The sequence below is a fragment of the Coffea eugenioides genome, chromosome 1 (assembly GCF_003713205.1).
Source record: "Coffea eugenioides isolate CCC68of chromosome 1, Ceug_1.0, whole genome shotgun sequence".
In the NCBI taxonomy this organism is placed as follows: domain Eukaryota; kingdom Viridiplantae; phylum Streptophyta; class Magnoliopsida; order Gentianales; family Rubiaceae; genus Coffea; species Coffea eugenioides.
In genome coordinates, this window is record NC_040035.1 from 48,119,718 (window position 1) to 48,143,907 (window position 24,190).

A 24,190-nucleotide genomic window follows, 5' to 3' on the forward strand; every position below is an offset into this window, starting at 1 on the left:
TGCCCATTACAAAACAAACCTTTAATCCCGCGTTTATACCCTGCCCGTTCGCATTCTTACAACAGTAGATAATTGCTCAGAATCTCACTTCTTAACATCCAGGGTTTGCACTTTTTCCTTTATGTTTCTCTGGTTTTTAACTAATCTCGTAGTATCCGTTTAAGAAGTGTTTTCCTTTCTCTTTTCTTTTTCATTTTGAGGTGGAGGTACAGCCGGAGCAGTAAATTGTAGAGGTAATTTGCAACATAATAAATACGTCATCCATGCTGAATTCGCTAATAAATCCAAGTTCCAATAGTTTTAATTCTAAGATCACGTCAATGCTAGAAGACGCTGTCGTGACTACTACGCCCTTCTTTGTAATTCTCACTTGTGACAAAACTCAGTCCAGTTGCATAATAACTTAACTGAATTTATCCTACAACAAAATCGAGTCCGTTATCCAACACTCAATTTTCTCAAGTAACCATCCCATGCCCAAAAAAACGTTGAAATCTCAAAGCTATGAATGAGAATCCTTAAGCCGATTTCAACTTTGCTGAAGTGGAGGCTAGGTAAGAAAGGGTCCTATGTCCGGTAAACATCAACGAGATTCCCAAGATTCCAAGTGCTTTCAATGTTGTAAACAGATCCAACTGCAAAACACAGTAGAATACAAAGCATTAGCCATTCGGAATTGCATGCAAGTCCACGTTGAGGATTAATTTGGTGTTTAGTTCATCAACAAATATTTAGATGTAATTCCATTTCCACTCACAAGGCCCTCGAGGCTATTCAAATGGATGAAGGAGCACTCAAGCTACATGAAACCTATGCAAAAGAGCAGGTTCTTGCAGCTAAACCCAAAGTTGATGCTGTTCAACTACTAGGGGGGAAAATACTCAAAAGAAAACTTTATCTACTTGTTAATATGGAATTATGACCATGTCCAAAGGATCATATTGAAAATATGGACAGTAAACAGTTGAAACAGAGGGCAGTGGTCTTGTTAGTTTGATAATGCAAGTGTACTTACAGTGGCACCAATTGTCAACACAAATTCAGGGAAATAGTAATCCAAGACAAAAGAGGTTAAAAAACCCTCATGGGTTCATTTCTCTCTTTTGGTGTGCTTCATACAAAATGGGCCAGGTTTAATGGAAAGAAAATTCAGAGCTTACAATGAACTAGGAAGCAACTAAGCTAAAGCTATATAAAAGTGAGAGTATAGGCTAACAGTGTAAACATGAAAATGCTCTGTTTGCCTAAGCACCTTTGCATAATCCTAACCACCATTTTATCTCACAGGCATCACATCCCAAGAGTGCTACAATATTTTTCAAAAACACGCAATAAAAGCACGTTAAAAAAAAAATTGTTTGGATAGTGCTTTTATCCCAAATAATATTTCGTTTGCATCATAAACACATTTTCCAACCCACCTTTTTATATTCCCAATCACCTTTTTATCTCACATACATCACATCACAAAAAGTGCTACAGTAATTATTCCAAATAATATTTCAAATAATATACTATCCAAACAAACTGTATGTTTCCCTTAATTGCTTTTTGCTGAAAAAGGCCAAGGCAAGTTAGCCAAGGATCTAGGAAGAGCTAAAAAGCAAGCAGTTTACATCAAGGTAGGCAAGGTGGTTCTAAAATTCACCGTGGCACAATGGAGCAACATTACAGTTGAACCAAGGGCCTACCATTTCCCACTTAGTACTATGTTTTTTACATCTACTGTCACATAATAATGAAGTTATTTTGGAGTAGCAATGATGGAAAGGAATCCATGGAGACTATATGCCCAACCCAGACGGCAACCCACACAACCTGGCCCCCTCCCTCCATACCCCTCAAAAAAAAAAAAATGAAACCAAAGTAAGATATGGCCCCTAAATCTCAAAAACCAGAAAAGCATCTATGATCAAAAAGCAGCGCAAAGTAACAAACCTTCAACCAGAAGACCACATATAGTGAGAGAACAGCTGCAATGCCTATGTGGAAAGAAATGGCAAAAAAGGCAGGAAGTGTTGATGAGGGGAAGTTCCTCAGGTTAACCCGGAGCAATAGAAGCTGCAAAGATTGGAGGGAATCAGTATTGTGATCTCGGATGTCAAGCAAGGTTGAACTAGTTAACAAATTTACTAATAACAAAGGAAGGGAAGAATGCAGAAACCTTCCAAAAAAATGCACACACACACACACATAGAAGCATAGGAAACATATGGCATCATAACCTTAGGCTGCAATACTCTGTCGGCTCCTACATATTCCCTTGGATGTAAACACAAATAGAAAATAAACATTCACAAGCAATACCCCACATACTAAGTAAATGCCATATCCACACTCCTAAAAAGTCATACTTTGCGGCAAACAAATGCTCTTTTCTCAGCTTCTCTTGTAACAAATGTAAACATGCTTAAACAAAACAGAAGATAAATAAACATGAACCCACAACCCACCCCAATCAAGAATCCACCAAGTGGCAAGAGAACAAGCCCCAAGAATGCAAAAGAAAGTTCTGTAGGAGGTCTCTTGTCTGGGGATCTAAAAATGTGAGTGATCTCTGCTCTTGGCCCGTATTTTGAGGAAGAGTCTACAGGTTGTGGAGGAGGGCGAGCTGCTTTTTCTGGTGCATCTGGTAGATCTAAATCAAGATAGCCCAGAGGTTGCAAGAAAGAGTTCTCCTGGAAAAGGGAAAAATATTTATTTAATACATAAAAGTACAAAACTTTTCAGTATGCTACTGTGTGTATGGAGAGAGAGAGAAAGAGAGAGAGATTTACCATGACAGAGTCACCCACAGTGAGTTGAATGTCATATCTACCAGACAAATAGAAAAACTTCTCAACCAGTCCAAGAAAATCCTACAACACACAATGTGAAGATTGAAGGCATGAGTTAGGAGCATATGTCAGAATTTACAGACTCGTTTAATTTTGAAACTATCAAATTCTCATCTCAATCATAGGGATTAAAGAAAGTGCGTCATTGTTAGAAAAGACCATGACTGCTCCATTTGAGGTCATTAGACACATCTATACATCTATCCAATCTTGTTCAAGAAAAGATGATTTATACACACACACACATATATCGGAATAATAGTAGTTAATAACAACTAACCAGTGTTATCTCAAAATTTTTCCCAGAACTCCTGACAAGAAAGATATGTTCAACCCCACTCTCATGTCTCAACCTGAGAAATGCCTGCATTACAAGAGACACATTAAGCAAGCAGAACAAGGAAGAACATCAATGGGCAGAAAAAACAAAGTACTGCCAACCTGGTGAGGCTTAAATGCACGACCAAAAGGAGTGGTCAACTGAAAAGTCAATCGCAACTTCTGAAGATGGTTTGCTGATAAAGCGATGGTGTTCTCTCCAGTTAAATCCAGTCTGCAAGTTTACCGACACAAACAAGATGGTAAACGTAGTTAAACTTGATAATCAGTGAAACAAGCAGAGATTAAGGCCAGGAACCTAGATGCTGTCATAGTATTCTAGAATCACAACTCTCCCAGCCGATTTTAAAAAGCGTGCATCACAAGCAATTGTCATGCAGTCCAAAAGAGACTGTTCAAAATTTCAATCCCAATCATCCTCCCATCCATCCAACTGCCCCCTTCCCGCTAAAAGGAAAAGAATAAAGGACATAAAATAAGGGAAAATGATGCCAATTTAAGGCTAAAAAAAACTCAATGCTATCAAAGAGTCGAAGGAGTTGCTGGTGTATTGGGCACGGCTTTGCTATGCGCTATTCTTCATGCTACTGTAGAAAATACTATATTTGAAGATGTGGTGCAATACATTCCATATGTATCATTTGATAACCCCCAAACTTCTACCTATGGTTCAAATTTCAATCAAACGGAGGAAATTCAAAGATATTTACTGCTTGATAGATCTCAACAACACTGCTTTCTATATCGAGTTTAAATTAGCAGGTTTTTCACTTTTTAACCATTGGAAGCAAAAAATACAAAAATCACCAACAAATAAGAAAATTAATGAACAGATTGAATTCAAAATCAGATCACACACCTTTTTTTAGTTTCTACATTCCCAAGATCACTGTCGAGTATAGCAATCTCTGCTTGATCAATATTAACCACTCCTGTAACATATACAGATACTTTTGTTCGTCCTCCAGTAGCATAGATTTTCTTATGTTCTGGGTCATGAAGCAAAATCTACCATTTGAAATGCGGATTATAAGAATGCCAGCAAAACAGCAGGAAGAAAAAACCTTATGCACAAAAGTGACCAGAGGCACAGAAGTGCTAGAACCCTAAGGAAGAATACCTCAAAGGTAAAAGTATATTTCCCGACATCAACATTCTCAGGCAGAGCATCCAATACATGCAGCTTAGTTTCTGGATCAAACTTAAGTTCCTGGAAATAAGACAGAGAAACAAGAGATAAAGGCACAAGTGAAGGAAAAATAACTCAGAAAAATCAGGCTTTTCCAAAGAAAATGAAAATTTATCAAAACCTGGTCAATAATAGATGCATCCTTTGAACCAGAGGTAAAGATCTGCATCAGTTTGACTGATAGAGGTGGAACAGCAGAGCCAAGAACAGTGTTAACACGAACCTGACATGTGGGAAAATTAAGGCTAAATGAAGCAAAAATGCATAGCATGAAATCTTGAAGAGCCATATACTAATATATTAAAAGCACCGGAAGGTTTGATTGAACAGCGGGAAACTACAATCTCAAGCTGTATCCCTACTTTTCTACTTTCTCAAACATATAATTTGGGGAAGGGCTTTATTGTTGTTCTAAACCCCTGATTCATATATCCAAATCTTCAGCAAAGCTGAACTCAGAAAAGTATTCTGGAGAAAGAAAATCAGCTCAATTGAATACCTTAAGAGATGCAAAGAATAACAAGAATATATGCTTGAGATTTAAAAAAGAAAAAATCACTGCACCAAGGTCAGAAACCTGACAGGGTGACGCACCTTAAGCTGGTCTTTTCTAGTAACTGAAAGCACAGAGGACGGAAGTGACAATATCAAAGGAATTGAAATCCTGTCCAGCATGGCAACAAGCAACCGAGGGGAGTCCAACCAATCCCAACAACAAAGAAGCAACTAAAAAATATCAGATTCCCAGCAAAATTATTAGACCCAGTAGGATTTAATAGAACAGAATCATACAATACTTGCCTATTGTTTTCCAAGGAAGCTAATGCATCAATTTGGTGATACAAGTCTTTAAAGTTGCCAGGAACTCCAATGCCAAGGAAAAATTTTGCTAAACATAGTATTCTGTCCCCAGGAAGCTGCAAAGGGAGCAAAAGACACAAATTAATGCATGTTGATGAGAAAAGCAAAAGAATATACAAATAATGCTCCAACACACATTTAGGCTTTCAGGAGTTGATGTTGCAAAACTCGTGAGCCCTCGGACAATTGACGAGGAAGCTGAAACTGGACCCCAATTTCCTTGTGCATCCACAAGTTTTTCATCGAAGTAGCAGGACCCATCATCTGTAATAAAACAAAAACTCAACAATTTGAAATTTGCAACTATAACAATCGTAACTCTTAGACCAAATAAATACTTGTTTTTAAAAAAAAAAAGTATGAAAGTTCAAATCACTGAAGCTAAAGTAGCCAGAAAACAGTCGAGATTCACCAAGAAACAACATGTAGGAAAATCCTCCTATTCTTTAAACACCACTTCAATCATTGATTCCAAATAAACATAATTCACTTATTAACAAAGATATCTTTTTTCATTTCTAACATAAACCACCAACCACCAAAATATGTTTGCCTCAACCTTTGCCATGTTAAATCAGGTAAAAGCCCGTTTCAAAATAAGAACCATTTCTGTGACATATGTAGATAAATAAGATATTGTAGGAGTCAGCTGATCAAGGGAAGGTAAAACAAACAACAAAAATCCAGAAGTCATTATTCCATATTTTGTTCAATCACAAACATAAGAAACCTCGGAAAGGTAAATTAAGAGTTATTCAACATGCAGAAAAGCTGATAAATTAATAAAAGTAAAATGCTATAGAATTTCACTAAAGCACATAACATTTTATATGCAGCTTCATCTATGTAAGAAATGGGAACCATATATTACGAAACAAAGAATACAGGAGGTAAAAAGAGCAGATATAGCTTCACATATGTATAAATGGGAACTATATGTTAGAAAACAAAGAAGGGGGTAAGAAAATATATCCATACCATATCTCTCGATACCATCAAAGAGTTTCAGTATATCCTGTTTCAGAGTATCCATCTGCCAGAACAAATAAGCAAAAAACAAAACACAGATCAGATCAAATAACAAACTTCAAAATAGCATCAAATGAACAGAAAAAGAAAACCATATCGAATGTCGGGCAAGAAAAGGTCTGAAATGTAAAATGAATCAACAATACAGATTCACGTACAAAAGCTACTCAAGAAAGATCATTCAAGATTCCAGGTAGATTCCAACTACCACTCTGAACAAATACAAAAGCAAAACAGAACGGGGGCAGAGAGAATAAAACAAAAGAAAAAATCAGCACTCTGCTGAAGAAGATTACAGTCAGTTTTATAAATATGAATTTAAAAGAAAATAATAACAAAAAGGCCTCAAGTATAAAATACTCAACCTACCAAAGACTGATCAATGTCATGAGACGCCAATGCAACAACTCCAGCCAGTGTTTCAAGCGCTATTCCTGCCAAAAGTTTTGAATTAATTTAAAAGAACTTTCAGAATTATAAACAAATCCAAAGTTACAGTACCTATCCAGTAGAAACAGAAACAAGTAGCATTCAATACATAATTTAGAAACCAATTGTACAATTCCACAATAAATAACACTTCTTCTTTCAAAGAGATGCATATTTTTTATTTCACACTGTCAGCCATCCTTCTATCCAGGTGATCTTACTCAAGCATATCCCAAAATGGACAAGAAAATCTGATTTTATTGCCAAGGGACTGTAACATTTTCGAAGAAACAATAACACAATATAAACAGTTTCATCACTAAGGGAATCACCTGCAGCATAAGTACTTGATTCAGGATTGTTGGAACTAAAACGCCACCTTCCATCACTTTGGCTGAGAGCCTGATAAGAATTGTCCAAGTCACAAGGCATTTAGGGACACTGTTATACAGAAAATGAATTTCTTTTGCATCATGAAAGTTTACTAAGGGGCTTGACTATCACAAGCCATTGCAAGATGATCTCACCTTTATTGCACGGAAAATTCCATCAGCATCTTCAAGATGTACATCAACTTCAGCAGTCTGACCCTGCAAAGCCAGTCAATAACAAGAAAATTAAAGTCTATCAAGCCCTAAGGAGATGGAAATCAAATAGCATAGAACTAATTATTTTGTCCCAGAATACAATAAGGGCAAGAACAGCAATCGAGAAGTTAGGATTACAGCATTTACCTTAATAAGTTTCAAACTTCCGATCAAGTAGTGTAAGTCAAGTAGTGAATTGGCATCTTTAACATTATCTTTAAGCCTCGAAGCAATGCCCTTTGATTGAAAAAAAAATGGTCAATGAAATTAAACCTCAAATTCTGGCTATGAATATGCTGCAGAAAGAATATAGATGGGAAAAAGATTCCCGACATACCGCAAAGACCTCATCATTGAGCTCACATTTTAGTACTCCATTAACCCTTAAGGCCTGAAATAAATCCTTTAATGCTGAAGAAGGAGACCAAAGAGTATCAACCACAGTTGGACAAGTGTAACCCTTGATCTCGGACTTTTTATCAATACCAAGAACTTCAAATGTTCTCAACGCCTCAAAAGTTTCTTCTAGACTGAAAAAAAAAAAAAAAGTCAAGATGTTAGATGACGCGAACCTCCAATCAACATTTCAAACTCTCCACCCAATTTCAGCACTTCCCTCTAAAACTCAAACTCAAAATAAAATAAAATAAAACAGCAAATAGGACTAGTTAAGATTTTCATCCAATTATTCCTATACACAAAATAGCCTTCATACTTTCTATCCGTCCAACAGACAAATTTACATGTCTAAATGCGATTCACCATCAAATTGGGTAAAATTGCCCAAACAAAAATATCGAATGGGGTAAATATAGAGAGATAGAGGAGGGAGTGGGTGGGTTTAGTAAGGGTTTAGAAGCTGACCTCTTAAGAGATCCATCAGTGGGGGTAAATAATTCCAATGCTGCAGATCGGTGAGAATCGGAGATCGGATTAAAAGTCGCGGCGTCACAGATCGATGCAACTGATAGTATTAGAACCAGAAATCTAAGACCTCTGGCCATTCCTGTGTGAAATTAATAAATAAAATCAAAATAAATTGGCTGGGAAATTAAGTATATTTTCTTGATTTGAATTACGAAACCCAAAATGCCCGAAAAGTGGTTTAATCGTACGGGAAATCTTGACGTGAAAACTTGGCCGCTGCTGTTAAAGTCAGTATTGGTGGTCTGCGCCAGAGTGACCACACTCGAGTCGAGAGGACGGAGGGAAACTGGGAATAAGCGATTCCCTGCTGTTTGTAGAGTGAGAGAAGGCTTGATCGTAAATTCCCGAATATACCCACAGTCTACGGTTATTTTACCACATATATCCCACATTAAACACGCGCCATCATCGAAGACGTGTTTGGGCCTATAGAGTTTGGACACGTTTATTCATTTGTTTATGTTTGTACTAATTTCTAAACCAATGCTCTTTTCAGTATCTTATATTTGCTAGTATTTCACAATATTTCTTTTATTTAAGTGAGGGGTTTCGTGTTTGAGTTGCTCTTTCACTACACTTAGGTTGTGTTTGGATTGCATTTTTTAGAATTTTTTATAGAAAAATTATTGTAACGATTTGATGTATGTGAGGAAAAAATGTAGGGAAAATGATCAGTTTCATCATTCACATTTCACAAAAATATTCTTTTCGTCCCTCACTTTTAAAATGAAACAATTTTGTTTTTGACATTTAAAAACTAAAATTATTACATCCCTGAACCCAAATTTCAATTTGAATCAAACCACCAATCAACTTGATTACAAATTTTGGGGGTGTAATTGGTAGATCATTTGGTTAATTCAACTTGATATTCATGTGAAATTTAATGAACCTAAAAAGAAAAATAAAAAATTATAACATAAAAAAGAAAGATTAATCTTTCCTACATATCATTGTATACACTGATGGTTTTATGTATCACCATATCATTTTAATTTTAATTTAAACACCAAATTTTATATTTATGATACACATCTAGATTCGCAAGCGGATATACTAACGGTGCATGAAAAAATTTACCAAAAAAAAAAACTTTACTATTCTAAAACAAATAATGGCCTTTTATTTTATAATTTTTATTTTTTTGGTTTAATAAATGTCATGTGAATATGATAAAATTGACCGAATGATCTATCAATTATATTTCCGAAATTTATTACTGGGTTATTGAATGATTTGATTCAAATTGAAAAATAGGTTCAGGGATGCAATAGTTTTAACTTTTAAATGTCAGGGACGAATTTGCTTCATTTTAAAAGTGAGAGACGAAAAGAATATTTTTGCGAAATGTGAGGGATGAAACAAATCATTTTTCCAAAAAGGTAATTGAGAAATGTGATTACAAAAAACGACGCAATTTTTCAGCGAAAAATGGCTGTCCAAACAAGGCCTTAGTTTTTATGCATGTGTAAATTTAAAAGAATTGGATGGAAAAAGTAAATTAGCTAACTTAGTTAAAAGTTACTACTATCTTCATTTAATACTTAAAGCATCTGTATTAAAGATTATTTGGAATTTTTTTTGTTATACACTGTAATTTTTTTAATAATATAATGTATGTGAAATAAAACCTAAATTCAATGAAGAAAAGATATTCAAATAATATAGAATTCAAGCACTATTTGGTAAGCTCGTTAAAAAATCAACATTAAATAAAGGCAATATCAAAAAATCTAAAAAATGACATGAATATTAAATCCAAACTCCATAACTCTCACACTTGTTTTTCTTTTTTCACGGTAAAAATTTTTTAAATGAGATAAAAATTAACCAACTCGATCACATACACACGCTTATATGTGTATACACAAGTGCTATATCTATACATTATGATTTAACAATGATGCATGTGTATTTATATATGTATACAAAAGAATATTTTATATGTGATTCTGTTAAATATTATATGTGGATGTATTTTACATATGAATATGTGTGTATATGTAAATATTATATACGTGGATGTATTTATATATATTTATATATATACACATACACACACAAAGAGAGGTTTAAGTGCATATATATTTTTTCTGTATGTAGTTAGTTTCAGTTGACAATGACGAGTCATTTTCCCACGCTATATCAATCTAAGAATTGTGTTGACAAGTAATTTGTAAGAACTCAGACATATGATCTTGAATGTATGCCCAACGCAACTCAGTTCAATTGGTAAGCACGAACCCATCCAAAATTTTTTTTTTTTAAATAACAACTTAGAAATTCAAATCTTCTTCCTTGCGTCTGCATTATACGCATTTATGTGGGGATAAATCCAAATACTACTCCTTCTTACTAGTACTAGTAAGTAGTGGACCAATAGCACGTCGAACGCATCTGAGTCGAAAAAAAAAAAAAAAAAACCCAGAAATCTCCCACACGGTTTAATATAGGACTCCGCTGAGGTAGGCGGTAACCATCAACAATCCGATCCAAATCCGACCCAAAGAGAGAAAGAATTTGTATTCTCCCACCACCACCGGGCCACCCCACCTTCCCTCCAGCCTCCTGTCTCTTTACTCCTAAGCTACCTAAAAACAATTAACATTGCACCTTTACCCCAACTGGTTTTATTGTTTCTTTTTTCTTTCTCCTCTTCTTCTTGCTTCACAGCTTAGACTTCATCCGACGCGATGTCCTTTGAGGACGACGAAGAATCCTTCGAGCACACCCTTCTGGTGGTCCGCGAGGTCTCCGTATACAAAATCCCTCCACGTTCCACCAGCGGCGGCTACAAGTGTGGAGAATGGTTACAGTCCGACAAGATCTGGTCCGGTCGACTTAGGGTCGTGTCCTGCAATACCCGGTGCGAGATACGACTCGAGGATCCGAACTCCGGTGAGCTATTCGCTGCTTGTTTTATTAATCCTGGTCAGAGAGAGAACTCCGTGGAGCCTGCTCTCGACTCTTCTAGGTACTTTGTGTTGAAAATTGAAGACGGAACTGGGAAGCACGCCTTCATTGGATTAGGCTTCAATGAGAGGAACGAGGCTTTTGATTTCAATGTGGCGTTGTCTGATCACGAGAAATATGTTAGGAGAGAGCATGAGAAGGAGACTGGCGGTGCCGCCGGTGAAGGCAGTGACGATAGTCATATCGATATTCACCCAGCTGTCAATCATAGGTTAAAGGTAAATTTAATCTATCTGTTCGTGTATTTACTCTTCTCCCTTTTCTTTTTGGCTGCCCTGATTATGCAACAAACACTAATTAATTGATCGAATGACTTATTCATCTGTTCTCAGACCAATGCACTATGAGATTTACGTGAAATTTTATGAGAATGGATGAGAGGCTCGAGGATGGTGATTTTTATGTCTTAAGATTGATCCAGCAAAATGTTTTTTCGCAAAGGGATGCTTATTAGTTGTGAAAATTTGGCTAAGTATAAATTTTGATTAGTGTCAAGAATTCCACGTCTGTTTTTCTACTATCAATGCTGTTAAAAGAATTTTGAGAGTCTAGATTGTTGACTTCTGCAAAACTAATAGTTAAGCTGGTATCTGTTTGTCTATGTCAGGGTTTTTTACTGCATTGTTTACTGATTTTGGGATTTGATAGGCTATTGAAATCTGTTAAGTAATACTTACAGCCATTACTTTTTTTCCATGGTAGAATTTGCGCTGCATTCTCATCCTATGCGCTACTTGTCCAATTAAGATGAAAACGATGAAGAGGAATAGTCTTAATTGGCTCTTGAAATTGATGCACTATGTGTTACTTTGGAATTGATTGTCTTTCTTTGTTAGGTTTATCTAGCAACCTCGGATTTATGTGCTAGTTTTGCATTCTGTTCGTTTATTACGTTCTGATATTACTGGTGAAGTTTTAGTTATTTTGTTGATCCATGTTGATGTTATCTTTTTTCCTATGGACTAACTTTTTTCTTTTTATCTTTCAGGAAGGTGAAACTATCCGAATTAATGTGAAGAACAAACCTTCTAGTGGAACAGGCATGCTTTCAGCTGCAGGAATGTCAAGTGGACATCCTGGAACTGTAAAGGCCAAAACTCTAAGCCTAGCACCACCCCCCAGTGGAGGAGTGAGGATTAGGTCTCCTCTCCCACCCCCTCCCAATGATTCTGCAGCTGCTAGGACGACTTCGGGAAGCCATAATACTACTCTCAAGGTGCCTGAGGAAGTTGCCAGACATTCTGCTGATCCACTGGCAGATCTGTCACAACTTGAGGTGCCCATTCTCCTTTCTGTTACATTTGGGAACTTCATTTATCCTTCTATACAATTTAAACAGCAGAAATTTGTATACCAAGGGGCTTTGTGATTAGAGGTATGTAGAGGACTTAATTGCAACTGACTAAAATCAAGAAAATTGAGACCTGCCTACTTTCGGAAACTCCCATCAAGACGGATCATTGATCATCACGTGATTGGAATAAAGGACTCATCTGAGTCGATTTAAAGGTCAATTCTTCTTGTGTTCAAGGATGGGGTTGGTAGATTAAACTTGAGGCTTTCATAAATTTCTACTTTGTCCAGCTTTTTGATTATGAGGTGATCAACCTTTTTATTTAACCTTCATTTAGATCCATGAATTGGCTGATCATATAAAGCATCCTTTCTGAATTATCTTAACTGGATAATTTCAGTAACCAAAAGCATTTTGCCCACTGTTTGTTTTCTTGTAATATTCTCTGATCTGCAGTGTAGATATACAATGATACTCAGTGTGGCTTTCCAAGTTAAGAATTTTAGTAATTCAACTGGTATTACCTGATTTTGTGAGCTATTGACTTTTTGGAGAAGTAGAGGTAAGGTAAGGTCATCCTTTTCAGGTAGTCATGTAACTGACTTTTTTTGCAAAATGGCTCTGATAGGGATATAATTCATATTTAGAGACATTTGGAAGCAAAATCTGCAGCAAATATTTCTACGAGCCTTTTGTAAATTACCTTTACTTTAGTGGCATTTAGAAAGACAAACTTATCTCGCTTGATAGAGATTCATAAATATAGGAATCATCAGTATCTTGCTTGATAAATATGAATCTTTCTTATGGGTGCCACCTTTTTATGTGATGTATGTACACATAAAATATTAGCTGCTGTTTTACCAAATGTCTTTTATCTGGAAGTGTTTTTGACTTTAAATGGATGGTGTTCTCTCTCCAACCTGTGTAAATAGGCTTGGTCGTTTTAAGTGACTTATGTAGAGATACAATGCTTGTATCTCTGAGTCAGCTCGTGGTCTACTTATGACATGATGAAATTTAATAGCGGCTTTGTTGTTGGCATTCTGCAGAAGAATCTTCCTACAGCCACTGGAACAGGTTCTAATAAGGCCACTGCAGCTGGATGGGCTGCTTTTTGATCATGTTAGCATTTGACTGTTGGTGGCTCGGATCTTTGTCTCCTGTTGTATTAAAAGAGATGAGAAAAATTGAAAAGAAAATTCATAACTGAAGGAAATTCAATATGTGCTCCATCTTTGGAGGAATAATTATTCTCGGAATGTGTTGATATCGTTCTTTTGACATACTTGGACTGCTGATCTCAAATTTATAAACGTATAACACAAGATAATTCTCTTTCCTGGGTTTCTGCTCCAATGTTTGTTTTTCTCCAAGTCGTGATCAAGTGGTCGAATTGCTTTTACAGTGTTGCAGTTCTTTCCCAAAGAACAAGCCTTTCGGGGTAGTGGGTAAGGCTTAGTATAGTTTTGTGTGGTATCGCCTCTTGGGGCGGGTTAGATTTGTATACATTTTCTATGTACAAATTTGTCCAAGCCTGAATGGCACATGGTTTATTAATGTTTTAATCCTTTGGGTGTGTTTGGATTGACATCATTTGTAAAAGATTATTTGTTTGCATCAAAATATACTTTACAATTTTTTTTTAAATCTTTTCAATTATCTTTTCTATCTTACGTACATCATATTATAAAAAAACTATTGTTACAAATAATATTTCAAATATTATTCTAAATAATATTTTAAAATAACCTCCTATCTAAACACAATTATTATTTTTACATGTTATATATAGTTTTTTTTTTCGACCAAGAGCAACTTCTCCAAAGAAGGTTAACGGAGTTGGTGGGTGGATGACCTTTTCCCTTCTCCAATTGGATCGTGTTGAGGTGAAAAAAGGGGTCAAGTTGAACATGCAGCATTCTAGGATTGTGATTGTTTAATTGGAAAATGGCCAAATTCGCCCCTAAACTTTTTACTAGTGTTGATTTAGTTCTTAATTTTTATTTCTGGTTAATTTGATACGTGAATATATGTTGAGGTTCTAATTAAGGACTTCTGCGGCAATGCCACCACGTAATTGAATAGCTAAATAGGGGTATTTTGGGAACTTCAAGTATGAATGTTAATAAAACCAAGTAAATAAAAAAAAATCATTTGGTTTGTTTGGATAAAAGTTTATTTGGATGATTTATTTGAGATAATTATTGTAACATTTTTTGTGATGTGATGTATGTGAGAAAAAAAGGTGATTGGGAAGATAAAAAGGTGATTGAGATTTGTGAAGCAAATTGTTTTTTTTTTCAAATCATCTCAATCCAAATACACTCTATTAGTTTTTGGGGTATTTTAATATTTAAAACTTTTTTGAGGTAATTTTAAATTTTTTATTTTAATTTCTTTCCTCTTCCCCTACCTTACGTCTTCCCTGTCCCTACCATCGTCACCACTCTCCTCTCTGCTACTACCACCACCCCTTCCTATTTCTTTTCTTTTTTGTCTATTACTCTCTTTCTATTCCCTTACTAATGCTATATCTCTTGATCTCGTTCCATCAAAGAAAAGCCAAAAGATAAAAAGTCAAAGTTCCCAGATTAAAGGAAGAGAGAAAAGCTTTAAAATTCAGATATTGTAAAAAAATTCCAGATTAAAGAAAGAGAGAAAATCTTTCCATTTGAACTCACTTCATAGGATAGGATTTCTATTCCAAAACTTGATCTTGCAATTCAAATAATTAAAAAGGTGACTGCACATGAACATTTTGAAAGACCCAAGTTCAATATTAGAAGTCTTTAGCTTTTCTCCTCAATTCGTTGAACTCTTTCTCAATCTCAATGCATTGGGATTTGTTGTCCATAATATACTTCTAGTTATTTTTCTCATTGCTAGATTTCCTGAATATTATCAAGGTGTATCATATCCTTAGGCAATTGTTCTTCGAAAGAAATTTTACTACTACTGCACTTCGCTTCTCATGTCCCAAGGGAGAGGTAGGTGGCAAGCCATGGAGTTTGGTGGTGGAGGAAGAAGATAATCCAAAATACCAAAATACCCTTGTTTGTTTGGTCTATCAGAAACTAAATCGATGTTCTATGGTGGCACCATTACGAAGGTCCTTAATTAGAGCCGCAATATAAAGTCGCGTATCAAATTTGCCAAAAATAAAAATTAGAGACTAAATCAGCATTAGAAAAAAGTTCAGGATGAATTTGGTCATTTTCCCTTGTTTAATTCAGGCACCATTTGCAAGTTGTGAATGCGCCATGCTAAACTGTAGTCGGGTGTATGATTTGACTTTGTATTACCATTTTCATGCAGGAAAGAAAGCCTGTATTGCCAGATGTCATGCCAAGAAAATACGCCTGATCTTGCCTGTGCCACTTGATACGTTTTTTTTTTTTTTTGGGCCACTTGATACGTTTTGCTTTGATAGTTTAGTATATTCGCAGAGACGTGCAACCACTTTCCCTGCTTCAGAAATCCCGTCGCTGAGACACTCTATCTCCTATGGTCATAATATGTGTAACCATTATATGTTTTTTTGGGTAAAAATCACACACTAACGTCAAACTTGGGAAAGGAAAGTGCAGCACAGAACAGCGTAATCACACTCGATCGGACCAAGAAAAGAAACAGTTCCATAGCCAATAAATTGCACGTTCCAGTCTTTTGTGATAAACTAGAAAACAAAAGGTTTGTCAAAATATGAAAACAACGGAGCCAGCGAAAACTGGAAGTAATTTTTTATTTTCCAAAAGCAAGAAAAAGAAAATTAGTTGTAGAAAGCAGGATAGGCAAGAATTCTTTAAGAAGAAATACTGGATCCTGAAATAGCTAAAAGAAAACTAAAACATAAGGGGTTTATTTAAAAAAAAAAAAAAAAACACGAAGACATGCTATATTACAGAAGGGGGAAAAAAAGAAGAAGATGCTTATAAAGGCCTGGACATGTAATAACGACCTCAACTTCTAAATAATTTTGGAAAATCGGAATGAATTTCAGTATCGTTCAGACACTGACTGTATTAACAAAACAGCATTCTATTGGGTGTCAGTTCACTAAATGTCAAAAACAATTGATGGGAGCTATCCGGCCATCAAAATGGAAATACTCCCTCGAGCAAAACGAAGGAAGTATTGTTGCTGGATACTGAGGCTTGACCCGCAGGCAAATTTCATAGCAATCATTCTTGATACTCAGGCTTTAAAACCCAGGACGAACCACCCGAGTTTTTCTCCAACGTAGCTATTTCCTTCAGAAGATTTTTAAACAATGGAAGATCCTTCGATGGTATTCTGTCCTTGAAATGGTCCACGATGCTGGCAGTACTTGAGCTTCCACCATTCTGCTGAATAAATGTATAGAGTTGACGAATTAATACTTCTGGCTGCGTAGCCGAATTCTTTGATTCCCTAGGTCTGGTGTCTGCAGACCTCCCAAAGTTATTGGAACTTGAAGCCAGGCCAAACTGATGTTCAAGCCCTTGATTAACAGCTCTCTGTTGGTTTCCTCTAATTTTGGCCAATAATTCAGCTGAAGATAATACTTTACCTGAAGAAGCCCCAGCAACTAACCCATTTGGCCTGTTTGCCTCTCTGTTAACTAATTCATCAGATGATCTTGTTTTGCTAATCATATGAGAATTCATGGTAGAGCCAAATCTTCTTCCGCTAGCAGATGGTGCACCAGCAGCTCCAGATTTACCTGTCCAGGTAGGAACAGCTATATTTTCTTGGCGTCGAAGCATTCGTGACTGCCGCAATGCTTCTGCGGCTCTCTGTGCCACTTGGGAGGCTTGTTCCTCCAGCTTCATCTTCTCCTCATCATGAGCATTCATGAGAGCGTCATGATTCATGGCACTCTGGAAAAGTAAAAATTATACTAACATAAATGATATATATGTCTTGAATAGAAAGAGACCAGGGAGCAAGAGGAAAATCTGGAGAAGCATGAAATGGGCTATTGTTTGCCTAATTCTGTCGCATATCAAAAAACTAACACGACAAATCTATTATTAAGTGGGAAAGATCATCTTTTAAAAAGAACTAGGATTATTTATACCAGTCACCATCTCAAAGCATCCTTTGATTATTGTCAAAATCCATTGGTCAAGCAAGATGTTCAGCGCCAACGGAGGACTAAATGAACTTATCTACTTGGAAGGACTTGGATCCTTCAATCAATATTAGTAAAGCTAAAATGCAGTCAGTTTGACTATTACTTAGATATTCTTTTCCGACCGTATGTCTTAGAGCTCAAGTATCTCAACTATGATAGAGGTCAAACTAGAAAACATGATAACTCTCAAACAAGCCCTACAATGCAGCAATAACATCTATCTGAAAGAAGACAGCTAATGCAAGCAGTTAAGTGGCTTACATGAATCCCATGAGCATCAAAAAGGCTCCGCAAGATGTTTCTTTCTTCATCAACTTCCCCATCACTGTGGTCATCCATCTCTTTCCCTTTATTTTCAGTATCTGAGCCATTACGTTTGTCACTTGCAGCAGAAGGGGCCGACTCTGTCAGAGATGGCTTATTCTGATTATCATCATGCACCCCTACCACATTTATAGCTTCAGACAACTGACTAAAAATATTAGATGTTTCAGTAGAACCATCCTTCTCATCATCATTCAATGTGAAAAGATCCTTCATATCTCGTGATCTGAAGAATCTTCTCTGTTGTGGATTATTCAAGATTTTGTTGGTAAGAAAGTGTTTATAAATTTGACGGTGATAAACCTTCTCTTCAATGGTACCACGAGTAATCAATCTGTAAACAGTCACGTCTTTTGTTTGGCCAATACGCCAAGCTCGCTCCCTTGCCTGTTATTTGGATTATGTGAAAAATGGGATCGACTATAAATTCAGTAGTAACTGATCATCAAGTACAAAAATAAAAAAAAAAAGTGTGAAGAGGGAGTTAATGGCTCCCTTTACATTTTTTTTTGGGTGGGGGGGGGGGGGGAGGGTTAGTGATGAGAGGGAACTGGATCATGGTTCAGGCAAAATTTGGAAGATAAATAGCTTTATCAAATAAAGGTCCAGTGCCAAAAAGATGAAACTATCGCACAAACACACACCAAAGATGAAAGAGCAGACTGACCTAAATATACCTGCAAATATCAGTTAACGGGTTCCAGTTGGGTCAAAAATAATCCACTCTATCAGCACCCGTTAAATTTGTTCGCAGACCACCAACTTTGGTTGTTAACGATGAAGATGAAAACCTCATCCGAATTATTGAAATTCATCTCTCAAAGCCATTCTTTGCTTTAAGGAGTCAGACCATCATCTCTCCGATAGTGTAGCCAACCCTACTAATCAAAATTCTCAAGTATATAAGCATCTGCTTGCGTTTGAGTAAAAAGAAGAACACGGTGACCCCTGTTCCTTCACACCTTGAGCACTGGCACAACTTTTCAATTTTGCACGCGGCACAGGCAGGATTTCCATATTTGGATTTTTGCAGGATGCTCTCTCGTCAAGCAGATCAGGATGGTTACAATTTTTCGCACTCACATCCAATACATAAAGAGAATTTCTCTGCTACATCCAAGATCTGGTTCTCCCTCAAGAGCTAGCTTAGAACTGCCCGGTGACAGACCTCTGCTCTGGCAGTAAGGTGCAAAACAGGACCTGTTCCGTCTTTTTTGTTAGCTGGGCATTTACATCAGCCTTCATTGCGACGCTGCAGGAGGTAGGAGCATGCATCAGGTCACGCAGGAAACAGCGCATTACATAGCGCCAAAATTAGCAATTGCAAATCTTCGACAATTTATATGATGTGGAAGTTGGATAAGAGAAACTACGGGAAGCAATCTTCTGCCCAAAAACACACAGGCACATACAAAAAAAAAAACAAAGGGAAGGGGAACATAAAGAAAGAAAAGAAGGGGAGAAATGGCTGATGATGTAATAAACATTACAGCACTGTCTAACACGCATTTTTGAAATGTTAAATTCCCGGTGTCCATAGTCAGAGGCAAACTTCTTTTACTTTATCTTTGCTTTCACATGCTTTTTCTTTCACCTTGAGGCAATTTAAATGGTTAAATGTAACTTAAAAATATCCTAAAAATTCAAATCATGTACAGCAAAACCTGCTACATTTCATCATGGACATCCCCAAATCCCAGTCATCTAATCAATAAAATCATAATAAGTAAATGCCTGATACTATACAGTGCCTTAAAATATGGACCTGTAAGCTGTGGAAACTTGCAAAGGGGTCGCATTAGCATAACCACCAACAGATATGGGAACTGCAAATTCGGCTTCAAATACAGGCAAGACGCCCAATTTTCCTGGGAAGACAAAGTCAAACAAAGACCATAACTCACTCAGCTTGTTCTGAATTGGTGCACCTGTCATTATTATACGGTGCACGGTCTGCAACTGTTTGCAAACAAGCGTAATTTCTGCATTCGGATTTCGAATGCGATGTCCTTCATCCAGAACAGCATATCCCCATTCAATATCAAGTAACTTCTCGCCCAGCAACCTAAGTTGCTCATAAGTGGTGATCAGCAGGCCAGAATCTGACCTAAGAACACGGTTGATCAAAGAATCCCATTTTTTGGTAGTTTTAGAAGGTAAAGTTTCTTCAATATCGCTATCAAGAAACTCATCATCATCACTCTCGCTAGAAGATTTCTGTTTCTTCATACCAGGTGCATCCTGAGCAGAATCATGCAATAATTCCACATGAAACCTTGGATACCACTTTTGAACTTCTCTTCTCCATTGCCGTAAGAGTGTGACAGGACAGATAATAATACTTGGCTTATACATAAAGCTGAAATGCAATGACCCCAGGAAAGCTATGACCTGTATGGTTTTACCAAGGCCCATCTCATCTCCAATTATCCCACCAGCTCTTTGACAGTGGAGTTCCCATAACCACTGGACGCCAACCCTTTGATAATCAAAAAGTTTGCTAAAAATTGCTTCAGGAATCCTCAGCCCACCTTCTAACGCAACAAAACTAGGTCCTTCACCATCCAGATCTACAGCATCTTCTCCATCATCATCTTCATTACCAGAGTTCCTAGCATCTTTAAAAGATACAAGAAGATTAGTAACTAGCTTACTGCAAAATTGAAGAACAATGAGGATGTCAAACAAAGGAGAACCAAGTTAATTTGCAGCTATTCACACCTAGAAGAATATAAGGTCTGTTAAGGAAGCATAGTCTCGCAAAGCAATACATCAACAACTACTACTAAACCCATACTTAACATATATCGATTTTGATAATAAACTTGCTGTTAATGCTAGACATACCATTTCCCTCAAATGTTTTCTCTTCACGGGATATTTTTTTTCTCCAAATTTTGGCAGGAAGGGGCCTTTTCTTCTTCCTTTTTGTATCTTTATTTTTCTCCACATCATTGTCTAGAGAATGCTTAATTCTCAATGGCACTCTTAACCTTTGAAAAGGATGAGTGGGTGCATCCAGTTTTGGTAATGCTTCTGAATCAAGCAACTTCGTTGTTGGACGAGCCTGAGCAGCCTCAGTGATTGAACGGACAGCCCTGGCTAGGCTGGACGAAGCAACCTGATCATTCTCATCTGCATTCTCGATAACATCATGCCTGCTGGATGAACCAGGCTCTTGAATACGGCGTTCAAAACCCCTAAGCTTGTGGAAAGGGGTGAAAATTCCTCTGCGGACTAATTCATCTCTTTCCTAAGGCATAAAGGGTCAGCTTTTAGCACTTGTTCAAACATAAACAATCCCCGTAATCTAAAAGTCAATTGTACATTTAGTCATTAAAGACATGTTAAACAAATTGCACCAGTAGCTACTTTTTGTTTTTTTTAAGAAACTTAACCAAGTAAGAACATCTCAATCGGTGCTTCCCACTTGTGAAAAAGCAGAATTTTGGGCAATCCATAGCCAATATACTACAAAGGACTCACTGTTTCAACAAACCCCGCAGATGCTGCATTTAGAACTGCATCAAAATCATCATCCTCGCTAAAAGAAGCTCTTTTCAGCCTTTTGCTCTGATTCTTGATCAATTTCTTAACGTCCTTTGGCTTTCGTTTGGAATTACGCTCTTCCTTGACAATATTCTTTATCAAGTTCCTGTACTCAAGATCTGGGGAACCATCTGAAATTTTCTTCTCAAGTTGAGCCTTTGTTTTAATCAGACTCTTTAAACGATCAGAAGCAAGAGCATGCTGGAGAGTTGTATCATTGGGAGAAGCACGAGAATTATTTTCTTCGGCTTCTACACTCTCATGCCCTTTCTCACTATCACCTTCAGAGACATGCGCATCGTCTTTTGCAAAGTTTTTAACTTCAAAAGCAGATTTAACAGCATCTATTTCGAGCTCCACTGCTCTGAGTTTATTGTAGAGATCAGGAAGACTAGTTGATGATGCACCATTGCTTTCTGCTCCAACAACCAATTCTTCACCATCACTTCCTCCAGCTGCACTACTGTCTGCAGCACTAGTTTTAGCCTGCGAATCAACAAAATTAAAACACCAAACTATGTAACTTGTGCGTCAACCAAATTAGTTACATCAATATGAAGGTACAAGACTACAACAGCTAAGGAAAAGATGATCGTAATATATCAAAACCTGCCCAAAAATGTGGCGCTCGATATCTTCAGGATTTGCAGAAGTGACACCTAAACGATTCAATAAAACCCTATCTTCCTCCTCTTCTTCCATTGAACAGCATCAACAAGTTGTTTCTTCTCCACAAATTGCCCGCCAGTTGCCACCAGCTGCGACGGCAAAAATGTCATTGCTTTCAATTTAGAAAACAACACGTTTCTGACTACCTAATTGCGCACAGCTTTCACACTTTTTTTTTTTAATGATGCTACCGGAATTCAAAATCTACGGGATCAAACCAATGTGACTTAAGGAAAGGCAAAAGCAACGATACTAACCCTTACTACTACGTTCCAAAGAACAGTCCAATAGATTGTTACCAAATTTCTGATGAAACAGCTTCCTCTTCACTCAAAATGGAATGCCATTTCAATGAAACAGCACGAATAAATACACAGATTTTATCATGATGAAGTTGCAAAGAAAAAAGAAGGGATTCTGAAGCTTACTACTTGTGATTATTAAAACTGCAGGGAGCCGAGAGGGTTTAAGCAGCGCAGAATCAATTGGTTGGATTGCAAAATTGACAAACCCCACAATCCCTGATTGAATAGTTTCTGCAATGAATCAAATACAAATCCGTTCCTCTTATAATTTCGCCCTTCTCCCGTCTCAATTATGGTCCCTTCATTTTGGAATTTCGGTCCTTCCTCCTCTTATATTATTTCTAATTCTCTGTTTTTGCCAAATTCTATACAAGTTTTTTTTTTTTTTTTTTTGGTTTTGTACAGTTACAAATGGAGGAGAGACTGGTGACTGTTTTGGACGGTAGATGGAAGAGGCCAAGATGCGGCGATTGGTTAAGATGCAGGGTGCTATGATGGTTATCCTATGCTCAGCTCCACCGGGATTTGACAGTGCTACGTAGCGACCAAGTAATACAACTTATTTTCCAACCCACAACCGCCACCGCCAAGAAATCAAATTCCTTTTCTGCCACCCAACTTCTGATGGCCCATTCAGTCAAATACATACTTGTAAAACCAGAACCCAAAAAATTTGTAAATAGACCTAGTATAACTGTAGTAGCGTATTTTCTGTTGGAGTTGGTGAGCACGGCAGGCCAGAAGCAGGTACGACTAGAATTTTCATCCAGCTGTTTGGTTATTCTACTTTTTACATAATGTGCTGTATATTTATTTATATGATTTTATTATACGCATAAATTTTATTTTATTTGTACACATCAACTAGATACAAAAATGCAACCGTATAAATTATGGATAAAATATCATGATTGTACCAATTGTCCCTGAATCAAGATCATCGCACAGGCGTGGCTGGGTGCTCTTATGGATGAATGATGAACGTAGTATTTATTAAGCACAAATACTAATATTCTATTTACTCGATTTATATAAATTTAGTGATTTAAAATTTACCACACTATCTCGTCAAATCAAATACTGAATACATGGTAAAATTTAAATCACTAGACCTATAAAATCAGATCTTGCCTTCTATTTATCCTTTATTTAAGAGAACAAACAAAACCAGATACATAATATATCATTTAAATCATCACGTATGAGAATATCTAATAATATTCACGTGCTATGTATGGAAAATTAAGCACGTAGCTTAATCTCAATCTTACATTTTTCACCAAAAAAAAAATCTTTTTTTTTTACTAATTTCGACTTTAAATTAATATTAGAAACTACAAGCAGCTCAGTTCCCATCCTCCTCCAATATTTCCACAAAAAGGGTATAGAAAAGAATAAATTCAGGTTCATTCATCTTATATTCACACATCATACAAAATTTAATGCGAACAATACAATGCATGAATTATGAATACAACAAAAGTATAGATTTAACCCTTTGGCCCCAGGACTCTTAAAGGAGGAGGGAGGACAGGCAAGGATGGCGGAGGAAGAAAAAAATGTTGTAGGATACATTTTTTTTTTTTAATTCTTTTTTAAGTTGTATTTGAGGTTATGTGTGTCTTAATAATTACTTTTAAATAGCACTAGTCTAGCGTACTAGTTAGAATATCCTATACTAAGCGGATATACTATGCTTCACAAAAAAAAAAAAAAAAAAGAAGCGAATATACTAAGCGAAAGGAACTATTTGAGGTAG

The 24,190-nt window shown here is 36.6% G+C and overlaps 3 protein-coding genes across 3 annotated transcripts; 1 reads left to right on the plus strand and 2 right to left on the minus strand.

Annotated features, from left to right (window-relative positions):
- Positions 1 to 237: 237 nt before the first annotated feature.
- LOC113759876 (dolichyl-diphosphooligosaccharide--protein glycosyltransferase subunit 2) lies at positions 238 to 8,497 on the minus strand. The gene is made up of 20 exons (XM_027302456.1): positions 8,387 to 8,497; positions 8,136 to 8,277; positions 7,609 to 7,801; positions 7,419 to 7,508; positions 7,212 to 7,274; positions 7,017 to 7,086; positions 6,625 to 6,689; positions 6,205 to 6,259; positions 5,363 to 5,490; positions 5,167 to 5,282; positions 4,960 to 5,029; positions 4,487 to 4,588; positions 4,297 to 4,386; positions 4,036 to 4,184; positions 3,279 to 3,390; positions 3,118 to 3,201; positions 2,778 to 2,858; positions 2,454 to 2,678; positions 1,939 to 2,061; positions 238 to 635 (listed from the first exon to the last, which is right to left on the minus strand). Exons 2-20 carry the CDS (start codon positions 8,273 to 8,275, stop codon positions 519 to 521), a joined length of 2,073 nt encoding a protein of 690 aa, XP_027158257.1. The 5' UTR covers positions 8,276 to 8,277; positions 8,387 to 8,497; the 3' UTR covers positions 238 to 518.
- Positions 8,498 to 10,679: 2,182 nt separating this feature from the next.
- LOC113778357 (uncharacterized protein At1g03900) lies at positions 10,680 to 14,056 on the plus strand. The gene is made up of 3 exons (XM_027323749.1): positions 10,680 to 11,389; positions 12,160 to 12,447; positions 13,518 to 14,056. The coding sequence occupies exons 1-3, from the start codon at positions 10,892 to 10,894 to the stop codon at positions 13,584 to 13,586; spliced, it is 855 nt and encodes a 284-aa protein (XP_027179550.1). The 5' UTR covers positions 10,680 to 10,891; the 3' UTR covers positions 13,587 to 14,056.
- Positions 14,057 to 16,414: 2,358 nt separating this feature from the next.
- LOC113749551 (protein CHROMATIN REMODELING 8) lies at positions 16,415 to 23,076 on the minus strand. The gene is given in 10 exon segments (XM_027293334.1): positions 16,415 to 17,327; positions 17,846 to 18,299; positions 18,592 to 18,683; positions 18,685 to 18,889; positions 18,891 to 19,215; positions 19,672 to 20,526; positions 20,756 to 21,161; positions 21,395 to 21,943; positions 22,067 to 22,215; positions 22,384 to 23,076. Coding segments are annotated over 9 exon segments (3,657 nt in total). The 5' UTR covers positions 22,160 to 22,215; positions 22,384 to 23,076; the 3' UTR covers positions 16,415 to 16,649.
- Positions 23,077 to 24,190: the final 1,114 nt, after the last annotated feature.